This window comes from Chiloscyllium plagiosum, unplaced genomic scaffold (genome assembly GCF_037043375.1).
Source record: "Chiloscyllium plagiosum isolate Xiang-an unplaced genomic scaffold, Cpla_swu_hap1 HiC_scaffold_11, whole genome shotgun sequence".
Taxonomy (NCBI): Eukaryota; Metazoa; Chordata; class Chondrichthyes; order Orectolobiformes; family Hemiscylliidae; genus Chiloscyllium; species Chiloscyllium plagiosum.
In genome coordinates, this window is record NW_028270149.1 from 40,787,911 (window position 1) to 40,806,854 (window position 18,944).

An 18,944-nucleotide genomic window follows, 5' to 3' on the forward strand; every position below is an offset into this window, starting at 1 on the left:
TCCACTAAAAGATAATGAAGGAAGGCGGTGTGTCGAACCTGACAGAATGGGGGAGATTGATGCAAAGTAATAATTCAGTGTTCACTGCGGAGAAGAACATTATGAATCTTGAGATTAGAGATAGAAGTTTGATTAGTCTGGATCACGTTGCCATAAGTAGGAAAGATATGTTGGGTAGGCTAGCAGTTAAGGTGGACAAATCCCCAGGACCGGATGGGATCTATCCCAGGATGCCGAGAGAAGTGAGACAGGGAATAGCTGGGGCCTTGACATCCTTAAACACAGTTGGAGGTGGAGGACTGGAAGGTTGCTCATGTTGTCCCCCTGTACAAGAAAGATAGTAGGGATATTCCGGGTAACTACAGGCCAGTGAGCCTGACATCAGTGGGAGGGGAAGTTGCTGGAGAAGGTACGAGGGATAAAGTCTATTTTTATTTAGAAAAGATTGGCTCATCAGTAATAGGCAACATGGTTTTGTGCGGGAGAGATCGTGCCTAACCAACTTTGAGGAAGTGGCCAAGTTGATAGATGAAGGAAGGGCTGTTGATGTCATATACATGGACTTCAGTAAGGCATTTGATAAGGTTCCCCATGGTAAACTAATGGAGAAAGTGAAGTCACATGGCGTGCTGGGTGGTTGAGCAACAGGAGACAGTAGTAGTTGAAGGGAGTTTCTCGAGATGGAGAAAGGTGACATACATAAATGATCTGGAAGTTGGCACTGTTGGTATGATCAGCAAGTTTGCGATGACACGAAGATTAGTGGAGTAGCAGAAAGCATAAGGGACTGTCAAATACAGGAGAATATAGATAAACTGGAGAGTTTGGTGGAAAAGTGGCAGATGGAGTTCAATCCAGACAAATGTGAGGCGATGCATTTAGGCAAGTCTAATTCTAGAGCGAATTATAGAGTGAATGGAAGAGCCTGGGAAAAGTTGATGAGCAGAGAGATCTGGGAGTGCAGGTCCATTGTATGCTGAAGGTTGCTGCACAGGTGGATAGAGTGGTCAAGGCAGCATACGGTATGCTTGCCTTCATTGGATAGGGTATTGTGTATTAGAGCTGGCAGGTCACATTAAAATTGTACAAGACATTGGTTCGGCTGCATTTAGAATACGGTGTACAGTTCTAGTTGTCACATTACCAAAAGGATGTGGACGCTTTGGAGAGGGTTTACAAGGATGTTGCCTGGTATGGAAGGTGATGGCTATGAAGAGAGGTTGAGTAGGTCAAGTTTGTTTTCATTAGAAAAAAGGAGATAGAGGGGGGCCTGACTGAGGTTTACAAAATCATGAAGGGTATAGACAGGGTAAATAGAGATAAGCTTTTTCCCCAGGGTGACGGATTCAATAACGAGAGATCACGCTTTCGAGGGGAGGGGTGGAAAGTTCAAGGGGGATACACGCGGCAAGTACTTTACACAGAGGGTAGTCGGTGTCTGGAATGTGTTGCCAGCAGAGGTGGTAGAGGCAGGCATGGTAGATTCATTTAAAGATGTGTCTGGACAGATGCATGAGTAGGTGGGGAGCAAAGAGATACAGACACTTAGGAATTGGGCAACAGGTTTAGACAGTAGATTTGAATCTGCTCAGGCTTGGAGGGCCTGTTCCTGGGCTGTAAATTTTCTTGGTTCTTTGACCAGTGGTAACTATGAGGAACTTCACAGAAGGAGGGGCAGTAGGAGCAGACAAGTATACAAAATGCACTGAGAAGGTAGAGAATGCAATGCCTCCTACATTTCTACCTCCATGGACAGGTTGGCAGTTGTAATACAGAGGGTGAGCACGGTCAAGGGACATGAGAGTCAGGCACACTTGCGTTAGTTGTCAGTTGTGAAGGCAGGGGGAAGAGAGTGGGGCAGGTAGCTTGCCCTCACATGGAGATACCCTCTCCCTTTTAATGCCCATTCCATCAACCCAACAAGCTTCACATTTTTTCAGGTCAATACCCAAGTCACCAAATGCACTTACACTTGCTTACCACCCCACCCTGTAGCCTATTCCTCGATGACTTTCAGGCTGGCTGCATATGTCATGTGTTGGGCCTGAATCCTGCTGTCATGTGCTATGACAAGATGCATGCACCCTTGACTGAGGACTGATGCATTGCATGGCCACCTACCTGGTTGCATGTTTGAGTTAACTATTATTACAAGGGACAACTAGGCAATGTGTGCCTTTAGGCACCAGGTGAAAGTGCACGAAAGAGCAAGAAGAGTTGCCCTGGTAAACAGCCTGATCCGTAGCATGGATTGGGTTCCTGTTGCCGAGCAGTACACATACCTGATGCCGATTTAAAAAAAATGCTGGCAGCCAGTGTTCCCTGCTAGACAAGTTTCGGCTTGCTGGGTGCAATGCCAGTACATTGCAGAAATGCCAGTATGGTGGCAATGACTCCCTAAATTTAAGGGTCAGTGTTTGTGGTAGAACAAAGTTAAAAATCACAACACCAGGTTTTAGTCCAACAGGTTTATTTGGAAGCACTAGCTTTCGGAGCGTTGCTCCTTCTCCAATTTGTGGTAGAAAGGTGTGTGCCCATTAATTGTGCCCTACTCTGTAGCTTGGCCTCAGGCAAGATTGAGGCCAAAGGTGGGAACAAATCCACTAAACACCTGCTCTGGTTTTCCTAATGCCTAGTTTGGCAAGATCACAGCTGAAATAGTAATGATCAACAAGGATCTTTTCAATCACTAGTTGCTGTCAATTTGAAACTTGCTACTTACTGGCAAGAATCTCAGCATGCTGCTTGTGGAAAACATAAAACATCAGGTAAGATGATTTGAAGGAAATATGTACTTCACCAGTCTCTCGCCCAACTTGGTCACATATCTCACCATTACCCAAAACACAGACCTCAGATCCTGGCCAAATTTTTAAACTCCGTTATCATGCAAACTGACTATGGTAATTAAAAGTTGAGATTGTAGGATATGGTAGCCCATCTCAGAATTAAAACACAAGTTCAAATTCTACATGGAAAAGAAATTAAAATAGGTAATTCTAGGTTGCATGGTGAAGCTACAATGGATTATTCAAATAAATTGCATTGTGTTGCAATTTCTCCAATTCTAACCACAGATCGATCAAAATAAGCCACCATTGCAATACAACGAATATGCACTTTAAATACCTGCAGCAAAGATGTCGGCCTCAGGAAAGTGTTCAACGTTTGTAGATGTAGCCGGACTTGGCTCAGGAAAAGAGTTGAACACATCTAGGAAAAAAAGAGTTACAGGAATTATATGCAGTACCAAAATATCTTTCCCTCCACCATGCCACCCCATAGATTTTTACAAATATAGTTCCTATTTAAAACAAGTTTACAAATGCTTTCTAAAATGTCCAAAACTTTTCAGTTTTAAAAGAGGAAATAAAATACAGTAGTTTGAACTAACCTTTTAAAAAAAACTATTCATCTAAAGCAGCTTTGGAGGGGATAGTGAAGAGAATGTGAACATTTGTTCCTGCAGTCCTCTGAAAATTGACAGCCATAACAAAATTTACAAAGTTACCAGCTGAATTTCTTTAGATCCAAATTTATTTGGATCTGAAAGATGGGTGAAAATTCAGAAACACTTGCTAGTAGAAACGTAAACTGGAGTACTAAGTTCAATTGCATTATCCAATGTTCAAATTAGTAGTAACTGGAGGACATTACACAGACCCAACTCGCACAGCCAGCTCCTACAGTGAACAGAATCCCTGACACTTAGTTCAGAACAAATGTATTTGTAAGTCAGCCAGGACTCCGATTGGACCAGATTAAAACACCCATAGAAGAAATCATATTCTAAGAGATCCACCTGGCTAAGTAGTAACCTTAATGCAATTTAACTAGATTTCCTCTCATATGAAACAGAGTCAGTTATGTTTTAAAGCATTTATTCTACCTCTCTACCAACCAATTATTACGGAAACTAGCAGTACAAAAACCTTCCAAATACTAGTACTTTTCAATATTAGTCTAAATGAATAGAAGATTAAAGCACGTATTGTTAATGAAAGCATTGAGCAAGCACCAGGACAGCCATTCATTTATACAAATATAGATAAAAATCACCCAAAGTCTTTCACACAAAACAGTCCAAGCAAATCTCAACAAGTGAGGTACTCTATGCTAAGAGTATGAACAATGCACACATGTTCTGAAGGATTATCAAACTCATTTCAGATAAATACGCCTTATTTTAAGTTAACATCCAGTGAACACTCCAACATCGGGAAAGATAAATCTACAAGGGATGAAATCAGATAAAGCAAAAACATCAACTGTATTTATACAGGAACAGTCATCTTTTCAGTATACCTTACTGTAATTGCCATTTTCTGTTGGTAAGGAAAGCTTCAGGGCCACCTGTCATAGTACATATAAATTGGTCAAAGTTCACTGGGTAGTGGCAGTGGTATTGCGGAGGGCAAGTGAAGTGGAGGGAGGGGAAAAGATGCTGATATAGAGTCATAGATGTACAGCATGGAAACAGACCCTTCGGTCCAACCTGTCCATGCCGACCAGATATCCCAACCCAATCTAGTCCCACCTGCCAGCACCCGGCCCATATTGCACCAAACCCTTCCTATTCATATACCTATCCAAATGCCTCTTAAATGTTGCAATTGTACCGGCCTCCACCACATCCCCTAGCAGCTCATTCCATACACGTACCACCCTCTGCTTGATTATGTCCAAAAATCACAACTTCCCTCATCACTATAACATAGAACACTGCACTTATTAGTTAACTGGCTTCTTCCAAACTTTTGATTAACAATGTTCATTGAAAGCTTCACATTTATACATCTGTTTTGAAAGGGCACATGTTTTCTTGCTATCTTTAAGGCTTTGAAATTAATTCAAAAGTAATATTCAAAAGTCAGAATAACAGATTTATTAAATTCTAAATGCAAAGACATTTAAATCTAGACAGTGTTAAAATTGTAACATTTAATTCACAATAAATTTCATCACTACATTAATGTGTGTAACTCAAGTCATGGTAAACGCCAAATTTGAGGCATTCAAGTTTTGGAATTCAGAAGAGGGAAGAGAGAAAGGGGCAAGTTAACGCATAGAAGAAAACTCAAACATGATAGATCATCTACCGTTGAATATTGGCATTACTGGTGAAGTTTTTAAACAGGTTTCTTGTACTGGTCCTCATTCTGCAAATTGGAATGGTACTTCAGTGTCGAGTAGACACAAACTTTGGGTGGAATCACCACAAGCACCATTAGTTTCTTCAATTCTGGACAGCAATAAGTCAGTTTTATCTTTGATTTTTGAAATTACTTTTGAGAGAAGCAATACAAACGTATAAGTAGATTTCAATTATGACCCAATGATTACGTTTGTATTCTGAGACAATGCACCTTTTAGTTGAAATTTTTAAAAAAATGGTATTTCTAGTCAAAGCTAAAACACACAATAATAAAGGACAAGATTTGACTCAGCTGATTCAAGTTTACATTTTACTTCCCTTCTATCAGAGTTAAAAATACATAAGTGGAAAGGACACAGCCATACCCAAGCTTAATGAAATACAGAACTGAAAATGTATTGCTGGAAAAGCGCAGGTCAGGCAGCATCCAGGGAACAGGAGAATCGACGTTTCGGGCATAAGCCCTTCTTCAGGAATGAGGAAAGTTTGTCCAGCAGGCTAAGATAAAAGGTAGGGAGGAGGGACTGGGGGAGGGGTGTCAGAAATGCGATAGGTGGAAAGAGGTCAAGGTGAGGGTGATAGGTCAGACTGGGGTGGGGGCGGAGAGGTCGGGAAGAAGATTGCAGGTTAGGAAGGCAGTGCTGAGTTCGATGGATTTGACTGAGACAAGGTGGGGGGAGGGGAAATGAGGAAACTGGTGAAATCCGAGTTCATCCCTTGTGGTTGGAGGGTTCCTAGGCGGAAGATGAGGCGCTCTTCCTCCAACCGTCGTGTTGTTGTGGTCTGGCGATGGAGGAGTCCAAAGACCTGCATATCCTTGGTGCTGTGGGAGGGGGAGTTGAAGTGTTGAGCCACAGGGTGGTTGGGTTGGTTGGTCCGGGTGTCCCAGAGGTGTTCTCTGAAACGCTCCACAAGTAGGCGGCCTGTCTCCCCAATATAGAGGAGGCCACATCAGGTGCAGAGGATGCAATAGATGGTGTGTGTGGAGGTGCAGGTGAATCTGTGGCGGATATGGAAGTTTCCTTTGGGGCCTTGGAAGGAGGTGAGGGGGGAGGTTTGGGCGCAAGTCTTGCACCTCCTGCGGTTGCAGGGGAAGGTGCCGGGAGTGGAGGTTGGGTTGATGGGGGGTGTGGATCTGACAAGGGAGTCACGGAGGGAGTGGTCTTTACGGAATGCTGATAGGGGAGGGGAGGGAAATATATCCTTGGTGGTGGGGTCCGTTTGGAGGTGGCGGAAATGACGGCGGATGATACACTGTACATGGTGATTGGTGGGGTGGTAGGTGAGGACCAGTGGGGTTCTGTCCTGGTGGTGGTTGGAGGGGCGGGGCTCAAGGGCAGAGGAGCAGGAAGTGGAAGAGATGCGGTGGAGGGCATCGTCGACCACGTCGGGGGGGGGGAAATTGCGGTCCTTGAAGATGGTGGCCATCTGGGTTGTATGTTTTTGGAACTGGTCCTCCTGGGAGCAGATGCGGCGGAGACGAAGGAATTGGGAGAATGGGATGGCATTTTTATAGGGGGCAGGGTGGGAGGTGGTGTAGTCCAGGTAGCTGTAAAAACGCTATCCCATTCTCCCAATTCCTTTGTCTCCGCCGAAATACAGAAGTCAATTTCAATCACTCCTAAAACTTTGTCATACAGCTTCCTTGAAATGACAAAGTATTCCTCAATTATTTGAGGACACTGCAAGAATGCTTTAGATAGAAACTGAACTACATTACTTACATTCTACCTGGAATGGCAACCTCTTAGAACATACAACATAGAAAAAAAGTTCAGCACTGAACAGGCCCTTAGGCCCACGATGTTGTGCAGAGACTTAACCTATGCACCCCTCAACTCACTGCTATCCATGTGCATGTCCAGCAGTTGCTCTGCTTCCACCATCTCAACTGGCAATGCATTCCATGCATTCACAACTGTGTAAAGAACCTACCTCTGATGTCTCCTTTATACTTTCCTCAATATCTTCAAACTATGACTTCATGTACCAGTCAATCCTGCCCTGGCTATTGATTATCTATTCCTCTCATTATTTTGTACACCTCGATCAGGTCTCCTCCCTTCCTCCTTCTCTCCAGAGAGGTCAGAGCTTATTCAAGTCTCTGGCTATTGATTATCTATTCCTCTCATTATTTTGTACACCTCGATCAGGTCTCCTCCCTTCCTCCTTCTCTCCAGAGAGGTCAGAGCTTATTCAACCTTTCTTCATACGGCAAACCCCCCAGTCCAGGGGGTAATGCAAAGAAATAACCCTTTAGCTTTTAAGAGGGGGTAAAGAGGGCTTAAGTAGGATGCAGACATGCTTAACCTGGCAACAACGGAAGATTAACTGTAAAGTGCTCTCCCATTATTACCATGCTGAAAGCATTCTTAACATGCCCAAGCTTCTACCCCTATTTTACTAGTCATTGTGATTAACCCCTTCAAGGCCCATGGGGAAATCACCAATCTCCTTGTACAGCTCATTGAGTAGGAGTTCTTCTGGTAACAGACTATAGCCTGTCCAGCTGGAACCCATCGCCCAAGTCAAAAAAAGACCAAAATTACCCATAATGGGTTTTTCTTTAAATACTTAATTGGCTACATGGGCAATTCTTAGAGGCGGTTAGTCGTTTACAAAAACGGTCACTGATTTTAGTGGTGGGCAAGTCTCACTTGTGCAATAGCACTCAAGTAGAAGAGAAAATAAATAGAAAAATGTAGAGCTAGTGTTAGCTCTTGTAGCAGAGGTAGTGTCCCTACCTCTGGGGTGTGGAGGCCTGGACTCAAATCCCACCTGCTCTAGAGATGTGTAGTAACATGTCTGGACAGGTTGAATTGGAAAAACTAAAATGGCCAATTAGTGCTCAAAAAGATACAGAATTGGTGATCTAAATTGGTTTTAAATAAGATGCAACAATGGTCATCCTGGCTAATCTGTAGTAGTAACAATATTAATTAAAAAGTAATGTATATATCATTTACATCAACTATTTTGATTTAAATAAAAACATAGCATTCTTTTGCCCAGAAACACTGCCATTTCAGGGTCACTTAAATTGATGAGCTAATTCATGACAATGGGCACATTAGTGCAGATGAACCATTTTTCTGGAGCAAGGGATCCCTGCAACTTTGCCCAACCCTGTTAAGCATGAAGATTTGCTAATATTTGAAGACAGAAGATAGGAACTGGCCTTATTACAAACCAGTTTCTTCGCCAGGACAACTGGCTGAACCACTCAAAAACCTCTTGATAGATAAGTACTTCAGCTTGTGACTATGGGCACATCATCCTTGACAGGAAGTGTCAGATAATTGATAAACTTTGAGAGGAAGTGGCAACTGGAAAAGGTCAAGGATCCTTGTCCCCCATCACCTTACTGTTGGTGCCAAGTACTATTAGCTGGGGTGGAGTGATGTAGTTCAGGTCTGCATATCTGATACACGAGTGGTGATGGACTTGGGTCTCCATTGTAATCACCAACCTATCCAGAGGTAGCCAGACATGTCAGACAGCAACATAGTATAGATAATACTGATGGACTCTTTCAGTCTTTGAGCTCGTTTCTGGATGGCTTGCAATAATCCTGCCTGCTGCTCTTGTGTCAACTTGTCCATTTGACTATAGTTCTTAAGAGGCCAGCACTATAGGGTCCTCTCCTGTAAGGGGCCGAGCAGATATCCGATTCCTGACTGCCCTCTGGTGCCAGTGTTTGTTAACCAGCTCCAGAAACCAGCTGTACAAAAAGGGAGAACTATAGTGGTAGGAGACTCAATAATGAGGGGGAACTATGGGGGTAAGAAACTCAGTAGTGAGGGAGAGCTACAGTTTGCCATTTTGGAGAAGATTTGTAGTTCAGGTTGTGAGTTTGCTCGTTGAGCTGGTAGATTAAACATTTTGTCACCATGCTAGGTAACATCAGCGAGCCTCCGATGAAGCACTGGTGTTCGGTCTCTCTTGCATTTTGTATCTTAGTCTGTTGTGCAGGGTGGTATCACTTCCGGTTTTTTGAAAGATTGGTAAACGGGATCCAAATCTATGTTTGTTAAATGAAGTTCCAGTTTGAATGCCAGGCCTCTAGGAATTCCCGTGCGTGTCTTAGTTTAGCTTGTCCTAGTGTGGATGTATTGTCCCAGTTGAACTGGTGTCCCTCTTTGTGTTTGGATATTAGTGATAATTGGTCATGTCTTTTGGTGGTTGCCCACTGTAATGTTTGTTGTAGACCTTACAGGGTATTTTGTATGTGATGATCATTCTGCTGCTGTTGGTGCAGGGTGCTTTAAATTCATCAGGAGCTGTTTTAGTGTGGTGCAGGTTTGTGGGCTACCATGATGCCTAGGGGCCAGAGTAGTCTGGTTGTCATCTCAAATCTTTGACGTATGGCAGGGTGGCTAGAGTCTGTGCGTGTTAGGTCTTCTTGTTTAGGTTGATTATGTAGGAATCTGTGAACTGTGCTCAAAAATCGAGTATCTGCTATTTCTGAACACATCGTATAAATGTTTTTCCTTGGCTTCTTAGTTCCTGGGTGCTGCAGTCTGTCGTGGCTTGTTTAAACAATGCCCTGACACAGCTCCGTTTATGTGTGGGATGATTGCTGTTGTAGTGGAGTACCTGTTCACTGTGTGGGGCTTTCCTGTAGACACCAATCTGCAGCTCTCCATTGACTCTTCCTTCTACTATGACATCTAGGAACGGGTGTCAGTTATTGTTTGCTTCCTCTTTGGTGACCTTTATACTAATAAGGATGTTGTTTATGCATTTCTAATTTGTTGCGTTTTGTGATGATTCATCCACACAGCGGACGCAAAACTTGGGCTGGATTGTGGGAATGGCTGTTCATTCTAACCTCTGTATAACTGCTTCTGCTAAGAGCCCTGATATTGGTGATCACACGTGGATGGCACCTTCGTCATCATGAAACATAAATTAGAAGAAACCCACAAACACAAACAAGATTCTTACTGACGAACCTTTGTACCAAAGAAAACAACAGAATCCCCTCCTTAGGATGTCACAGTAGAAGGAGAAACCAATGGAGAGCTGCAGACCAGCATTTCGACTAGATTCTCAACTACAGGAGCAATCATCCCAATACCCACAAACTGAGCTGCAGCAGGACATTTAAATGAGCTACAACACTGCAACACCCAGGAACTACAAGAAGCTGAGGAAAAAACACCTATACAACGTATTCAGGGAACAATGAGTACCCAATAAGCGCAGTCCACTGATTCCTACACAGACCTAACCAAGACTATACACAGCACGCTCAGACTCTAGCCAACCTGCCATATATCAAAATCAGAGACAACGACCAGACTACTCTGGCCACTAGGCATCAAGAAAGCCCACAACCCTACCACCACACAAAGCTCCTGATGAATTTAGAAGGACCCCATACTAACAACCAGAGAGATCGTATACAATAACACCCTGCAAGGACTCCCAACAAACATTACATTGGACAGGAAACTAACCACCAGGATACATGAGCATCAACAGACATGACCAACTATCACTAAAATCCCTACACACAGAAAGAGGAGGACACCAGTTCGACTGAGACAATACATCCATCCTGGGACAGGCTAAACAAAGACATGCACGGAAATTCCTCAAGGCATGGCATTCAAACAAGGCATCTTTAACAAAAACATATTTGGACTCCATTTACAAATCTCAGAAAAAGAACTAGAAACGACGTAACCCAGCACAACAATTGTGAGCGGCACAGTGGCACAGTAGTTAGCACTGCTGCCTCAGTGCCAGAGACCTGGGTTCAATTCCCACCTCAGACAACTGTCTGTGTGGAGTTTGCATATTCTCCCAGTGTCTGCATGGGTTTCCTCCGGGTATTCCAGTTTCCTCCCACAGTCCAAAAATGGGCAGGTTAGGTGAAATTGCTATGCTAACTTGCCCGTAGTGTTAGGGTAAATGTATGGTCTGGGTGGGTTGCTCTTTGGTGGGTCGCTCTTCGGAGGGTCGGTGTGGACTTGTTGGTCCGAAGGGTAGGGTTCTAATCTATTCTAATCTAATAGACCATGATACAAATAGCAAGCAGGATAGAACATCAAGTACTTCATTGGAAGCTCATTGATGTTACCTAGCATGGTGACGAAACTTCTGAGAACAAATCTACTGGAGGACTCAATAGTGAGGGGTACAGATAGCCATTTCTGCAGTCACAGATAACTCCAGAATGGGGTTTGCCTCTTGGGACAAGGATCAAGGATGTCACGGAATGCTTGAAAGTGGAGATGCAGGTAAATAGGATAGTGAAGGTGGCATTATTGGTCAGAGCACTGAGTATAGGAGTTGGAATGTCATGTTGTGGCTGTACAGGACATTGGTAAGGCCACTTTTGGATTATTGCATGCAATTCTGGTCTCCGTCTTATCAGAAGGAGGTTGTGAAACTGGAAAGGATTCAGAAAACATTTACAAGGATGTTGCCAGGGTTGGAGGATTTGAACTACAGGGAGAGGCTTAATAGGCTGGGGCTGTTTGCCCTGGAGCGTCGGAGGCTGAGGGGTGACGTGACAAGAGGTTTATAAAATCATGAGAAGCATGGATAGGGTATAGATACAAGATTTTTTCCCTGGGGTGGAGGAAGTCCAGAGCTAGAGGGCATAGGTTTAGGGTGAGAGTGAAAAATGTTAAAGGGACCTAGTAGAGGGTGGTGCATGTATGGAATGAGCTGCCGGGGAAGCAGTGGAGGCTGGTACAATGACAACGTTTAAAAAGCATCTGGATAGGTACATGAACAGGAACAGGTTAAGGGGCATATGGGCCAAATGCTGGCAAATGAGACTAGATTAGTTTATGATATCTGGCTGACATGGATGAGTTGGACCAAAGGGTCTGTTTCTGTGCTGTACACCTTTGACTATGACTCCAAGTCTCATCTGCAAAGATTTGTCGTAACATCTCTTAAACCGATATACTAAAAAAAAAAATCTATAAATCAGTCACAATTGCTTGTGGCAGTGGTAGTGTCCCTTCCTCTGAGCTCAGAAGCATGGGTTCAAGTTCCACTTACTCCAGAGAGATGTAATATCTCTGAACAGAGAAAATAGAAGTAAAAAATAGAAGTAGAACAGTAGAAAATAGGCTCAAACACAAGCAAAGCAGGTTGTGAAGGTTCCTTGTGTGTCAGTTCTGCCAACTTTCTGCCCCTCTTCTGCAGTTATGTTTATGATAGGTGTCACTGGAGAAGGAGCATGCAGTGTTCATTAATGTGCTCAATGAGTTTAGAGGGCTTGACACCACAGAGGATACTGTGCTTTAAATTTTACCCGTCCAACTCCACTTTGATTTAGTCCTTTCCCTTTGCTTGCAGAGCTCATCTCACTTCTGATGCTTCACATTTCTCTCAATGGGCTGTGTGTAAATATTTACTTGGCCGCATGGGGATTACTGTAGTGGTTAGCAGTTTACAAAGGAGGGGTCACACTTCTGGGTAGGAAGAAAGAAAAAAAAAAGCAGACCCAGATCGCACTTCCAAATATAAAAACAAAAAAAAACAGACCCAGACAATGTTTTAGTGGCAGGAAAGTGGTTTAAAGTTGTGCGTGATAGCATTTCCAGATATGAAATAAAAATAAAGCACACCCAGGGATTCTTGTGGCACAGTGGTAGTGTCCCAGATTCTGAGCTAGGTGGCCCAGTTTCAAGTTCTGACTGATCCAGATGTGTATAATAGCATCTCTGAATAGGTTGATTAGAAAATATTAAAGCAGACCCAGATAGTACAGTGGTAGCATCCCTACCAGGGATGTGGAGCCCTGGATTCAAGCTGCACCTGCTCCAGAAGTGTGTAATAACATCTCTGAATAGGGTGGTTAAGAAAAGCAGGCCCAGTAATGGATTTGCATGCAAATATCTAATTGGCTACACAAGTGATTTAGTGATGGTGGATAGTAGTTAAAAACAAAAAAGGGCACCCGGTACGGAGAGGGAAGGAGGGTAGGTCAGAGTGCCTCCTTGTGAGTCTGCTCCTGGGCCTGGCCAAACTGGCCATAAATAGGTACAGGCCACCATGGCCAATTGCCTGCCCCTCTTCCACAATTATGTCAGAGCCCGATTGTCCCTGGAGAAGGAGCACACTCTCTAGCAACACTCGAGATTTTCAGGGAAAGTTGGGCACTGCAGGGAGTGGAGTGCATTGCATTATTTCCCCCCTCCAACTATTTTGATTTAATCCATGCCCTCCCCTTCACTGTTTGATCACGCATCTCTGAGAAAGGTACTGCTTGACACTGGCCACTTGGGTGTTTCCTTTCTTCCTGGTGGTGGGAATTGAATAAAGACTTGTATACCTATTGTCTTTCAGTGTCTCACACCTGCACACACAATATGGGTGCTGGGAAAAATATAAGCACTATCGTAGTTAGGCAGTAGTAGGAGAATAAAGAAAGAAAAATTAAAAAATAAAACAAAATAACCAGGATATTAAAATTTTTTTTAAAAAAGTTAGTGATTTGGCAATGGGGAAAAACAACATTCTGTTGCGAGATAATACTTCCAGATATAGAGAAAGAGAAATAAAGTAGTCCCAGGAATGGGTCTGCAGAATTATGAGCTCTGGGCTGGGTTTAGTCTATGTATGCCACAAGTAGTGGCTCTATCTTGGGTGTTCAACAATAAATGATGTTCCTTTCTAGTGAGACTTCAGAGTTATTCTTCTCATCTTCTACCCTTTCAGTTGAGATTACAGAGGGGATGTGTCTTCTGCAGCATCAAAACATTTAGTCAGAGAAAGGCAACTTCACAACTCCATGCCATCAAAAAGAGGCTTAAAGAAAATCCTGTCTTGATTGCTTTGGCTGACATGGCTGTACTATAGGATGTTAAAGGTGCTCTTCCTTCTGGTGAAGATCTTTATTTTCCTACACAATGCAATGAAATGAATCTCAGGGGTCCTCATTGTTCATGAGATACCCTTGTATCCTTCAGTTGTCCAGCACAAACCATCCAAGAATGGAATCGGCATGTTCTGTCTGTACTGTAATTTCTCATAGAATCCCTATAGTATGAAAGGAGGCTATTTGGTCCAATGAGCCCACACCAACCCTCTGAAGAGGGTCCCATTCAGACCCACCCCCAAACCTGCAACCCTGCCAATCCACTTGGCCTACACAGCTCTGAAGACTATGGGTAATTTAGCATAGCCAGTTTCCTAACCTGCACATCTTTGGACTGTGGGAGGAAACTGGAGCACCCGGAGGAAACCTGTTCAGGTGAGAGGAATGTGTCTGTGTGGAGTTTGCACAGTAGTCGGAGGATTGAATCAAACCTGGATCCTTGATGCTGCAAGGCAGCAGTGTTAACTACTAAGCCACTGTGCCACCCCAAACCTCAGACCTGTCCATAATGGGAATTTGATGTTGAGAAGGCATCTTATGACCCTTTATGGTGTCTGTGGAGGTATTACATTGCAGATAGGTATTTTCTAATCAATCAATCTGTTCAGAGATGTTATTACATCTCTCTGGAGCAGATGGAACTTGAACCCTTGCCTCCTAGCCCAGAAGCAGGAACACTATTGTTATGCCACAAACATGCTGGCCATCATGACATGGTGTTCTGAACCCTACCTCCATACAAGGCATCATGCCACACTCCTCCTCTTATCTGCACAGCATCCCATGGATGATGAGCGACTGTGTCTCTTGCACTTTCACATCATGAGGGCACCTTCAAGAGTAATCTCTGCCTTAAGAGGTTACATTACATCCACTTAGGATATTGAGAATTTGACTTCAATCAGTTGTCATCTTGCCTCAAGCACATCTGCCTGGTATCAGGTTTTTTTTTTAACCCATTACTACAAGTCTGCCTTCCTGAAGAAGGGCTAATGCCCGAAACGTCAATTCTCCTGTTCCCTAGAATGCTGCCTGACCTGCTGCGCTTCTCCAGCAACACATTTCCATCTCTGATCTCCAGCATCTGCAGACCTCATTTTCTCTGCCTTGGCAATTACACTCTCTTAAGCTTCACTCTGTTGAATCTGGCAGAGATTCAAATTCTTAAATACAATTCTTAGCCAATGTCCTTGCCTCAATCCAACATGAAATTTCAGCTCATCCAAAATGTTACAGCTTGCAGCTTCATTCATACTCGATTACCACATTCTACCTTTGTTCCCTAGACCGCTAATATCTCAGCTTTTTAAAAGTCCCAAAGGCTTCATTCTATTCAGAGATATCCTCTTAAGTCTGGGGTTCCTCCAGTGTACCAGCAGTGGCTTCACACTCAAACAATAGTCCTGTGCTCTCAAACTTCAGTCAGTTCTTTTGGCTTGTCATTTTTTCTGCCTACTGTTTAATACCATGCTTTTGGTCCACTACTAAGCTTCCACAATTTTCTCTTTCCTTTCTTGGCACAGTTTATTTTCCTTAATTCAAATCATATCAATTTAGATGTGAAAAGTTAATCAAAATGTATGTTGTTCTTTCAAAATATATACTATCACAGATTTTGCAGTCAGCAATAAAATGAACAGGTGCTTCAGTTGTGAAGGGTCATTGGACCTAAAATGTTAATGCATTGTCTCTGCAGATGCTGCCAGACATGTTTAGATTTCCCAGCAATCTATCATTTCATTTCTAATTTCCAGCACCCAGTGCTTTGTTATTTTGTCATGCCTACAGGTGTATACCTACAGCTGCCCATAGGCTCTTGGTAAGCTTTTAAACAGCAATTAGAAGTCTGATGAATTGTGGGTCCAACTACAGGGGATCTGCAAGGAGAGCAAATAACTCAAGCAATAGTGTCTCTCTTACTTAAATAGTTGAAATGGAGCACTTTTTTTTTTAGGGCTTCTTTTGAGACTGAGGGCTACTTTGATCTTTAGGGCTATATTTTCGTTTTCAGGGGTTTTTTCAATAGATGCTGCACTTGTGCTCATGTTGGGTTTTGTGGGTAGCTTGGAATAGAATAGAACAAAACAAAATCCCTAGTGTGAAACAGGCCAACTAGCACAAGTAACAGATTGCAAACACTGATACATAAAGGTTATTAGATCTTTTAAACTAAAACCTTATAGATTCCAAGTTATTAAAAATTTCTTACTACATATCCTTTTTGTGTTCACAAAAATTAGTTGAATGCAAACCTTGTTTAAAAATGCAGATTTTCCAGGAATTATTTCTTTAACTAGGAAAATAGAATTCATTATAGCTTCCTGAAAATCTTACTGAATGCAAAATGTTGGTCTAGATAAACAATGCTTGCAGATCGTCCACTTATGTTTTCTTCATTTCTATGCATAAAATATATTTTAAGGCCATAACAGATTACGGAAAGCTCACCTGCCTGCCCTCTCTCAGTATGTTGAATAATACAGATGATTATAGCTCCAATGAATAAAGTTACACAATGCCTAAGAGTTTGTGGTAACAACCTTCCAATCATTAGTGGATTAACTGATACTCAGCATGGTGTTCTACCCCCTTCCCAACCAACACTTGGATTCTGCTTCAAATCACCCTCCTCTCCAGACACTGAAGTTCTGCTCATCACCTCCTCCCACCTGACACTGAGGATTTGTTTCACTGTTCCCTATCCCCCATTGTGGCTTTGCGCACTTTCTCCTCACTTGGATTCTGCTCACCATCTTCCTAGCCAACACTTGGGTTCTACTCTCTCTATAGAGTAAACACACTGAGCTCTGTCTTGGACTGATCACCTCCAAACAGAATGCTGCTCCTGCCTCCTGAAACTCTGCTGCATGGGAGGCCCAGGACCACCAAGAGCAACTCATGCAGCTCCTCAAATAAACAGGTCATCTTTCAGCCATCCTTGCTCCTCACAAGGTCCGTCTCTCCAACAGCACCAGGTGCAGGAGGAAGAGAACTTGCAATTGGTGAAAAGCAGCAATAGAAACAACTGACTGGAGAAGCAACTCTCTCCTACTTTCCAGGAAACTTCCACCAATTGATCACCCATTGATTGAGTTTTTGCAGGCACTCCAGGGCTTTTCAGGGTAAGAATTCACCCACTATCCTATGTATTGTTTTAAAAAATAAACAAGAGTTGCTGGTATAGTATCTAAACCAGAAAGTGTAAGCTAGAATTCTTCAAAGTGCTAAAAAGTGTGTAAAAAAAGAGAATGAGATTCTGAAAGAGATAGATAAATCAGTCAAGAGAGAGAAAGTAAAATAAAATTCATTTTTTAAAAAATCACCAGCAATAAAATTTAAACAAGATTCCATCCTTGTAAAAGAGAGCTTCCAGTACCAGAGGTTGTTTGATAGCAATGGAGACTAAACTCACTACAGGATAAATCCATTTTTCCTGGCACCTTTAGTAGCTGGTGAAGGATTGCTTTACATGTATCTGAATGATAAAACACTCCACATTATACAGTTAGAGCTTCCAGATATTAGTATTTATTTGTGCATGTACATGTAGCATTGTAAACTGGGCAATCACTATGTATTAATGGTGAGCACATATAATTCATCTGTGTTCAACAAAAGTCAAGCCAGTTTTCTTAGTTATCACTGCTTGAGATTAGAATGAGATTCTTCATCCATTATAATGCAAAATAAACACTGTCACAAATACATATACATGTCCTTCCTGCAGTTTGTGCTTATATTGTCTGGCTGGAGATGTCTTTGAAGCCATAAGACAGGGGCAAATACATAATTGAAACGTTCCACCTTTTGATTTGAAACAATTGTTGAATGGGAAAAGTGTACATTCAGATTGTAGTCAAAGACTAGTGGTGATGCACTTATTTTAAATGACACTAAATTGCTCACCACACATTCTTTAGTACTTCTGACATCAGTCTGCTATCCAGGTCAAGTATCCAAAGATTAATTGGTAACAAGTCTACTTAGGAAAGAAAAAGGAGCCCCTCAAAGTGGACCAAGATGAGACAAAAGTAACTGGAAGTTTGGAACCAATGATCTCTGGAGGTAGCGATTCTGAAAATATGAACCAAGTCCACATTAGTTTAGTAGGGCATAATTTCGTAGCCAACCTAGCTCACCAATGGAACCAGGAATTCTTCCCAAATGAGTCCAGATAACTTTGCAAACAAATGCTCTAAGTTGGCTGAACTTTCAGTAAAAGTATAGGTCTGGCCAATCAAATTCACAAATGGAATGTTTAAATCTTAACTGATAATTTGAAGCCCTCAAGGATTGCGCATGCAGTGGTTAATTGGTACATTTATCCATTTTAGGTTCCTCAGTAGCATATTTTAGGAACTTAAGACAATGACTTTTCAAAAAAAAAAAGCCAGCTGAAAAAATTCAAAACATCTGATCAAGTTAGCAACAGGGTACATTTACACAAACCTGTTATTAATGAGATTTGGATTAAACAAAAGAATGTACAAGAATTCCCCTTTACCGCTAAAATGGTGGGCCAACGTCTGCTTTGAAGCAGCACTAGATGCAATTGTGGTTTTTACCACATCTTCAACAGGTTGCATGTCAAACACATCCAAACGACAGACAGAGTCAATGCAACCAGAGGCAGAAAATGGGTCTAATAGATAGAAAAAGAGAAAGTTTGATAGGAACCAATTGTAACCACATGGTGATAAAACAGTAAAAAGGCAATAAAGCAGTGACATTCCTATCAGCAACTATCTTGACATGAAACATCATTTTCTCTCTCTGGGCCTGATAGCAAGAGAATTCTTAAATCGTCTGTATACACAGACATGTTAATCTAGAACATTGAGTACCCAAAGTGTGTAGCTGTTATGAATCCAAGTACAGTGTACATTTGTCTGAATATTTAAGAATTTCCCACCTGCACTTTACCAAAACTAAACTTCTAGA

The 18,944-nt window shown here is 42.4% G+C and overlaps 1 protein-coding gene across 3 annotated transcripts in view; it reads right to left on the bottom strand.

Moving 5' to 3' along the window:
• Nucleotides 1-18,944, bottom strand: part of LOC122557277 (phosphatidylinositol-binding clathrin assembly protein) — a 158,999-nt gene that overhangs the window by 32,529 nt on the left and 107,526 nt on the right. For 2 of the 3 annotated variants that reach the window (XM_087991996.1, XM_087991995.1), the window contains 2 exons: nucleotides 18,508-18,645; nucleotides 3,130-3,213 (listed from right to left, as the gene is read on the bottom strand). In XM_087991996.1, coding sequence (XP_087848122.1) covers nucleotides 3,130-3,213; nucleotides 18,508-18,645 — 222 coding nt within the window. The remainder of the gene's footprint in view (nucleotides 1-3,129; nucleotides 3,214-18,507; nucleotides 18,646-18,944) is intronic. The other variant, XM_087991997.1, reaches the window with a different exon arrangement.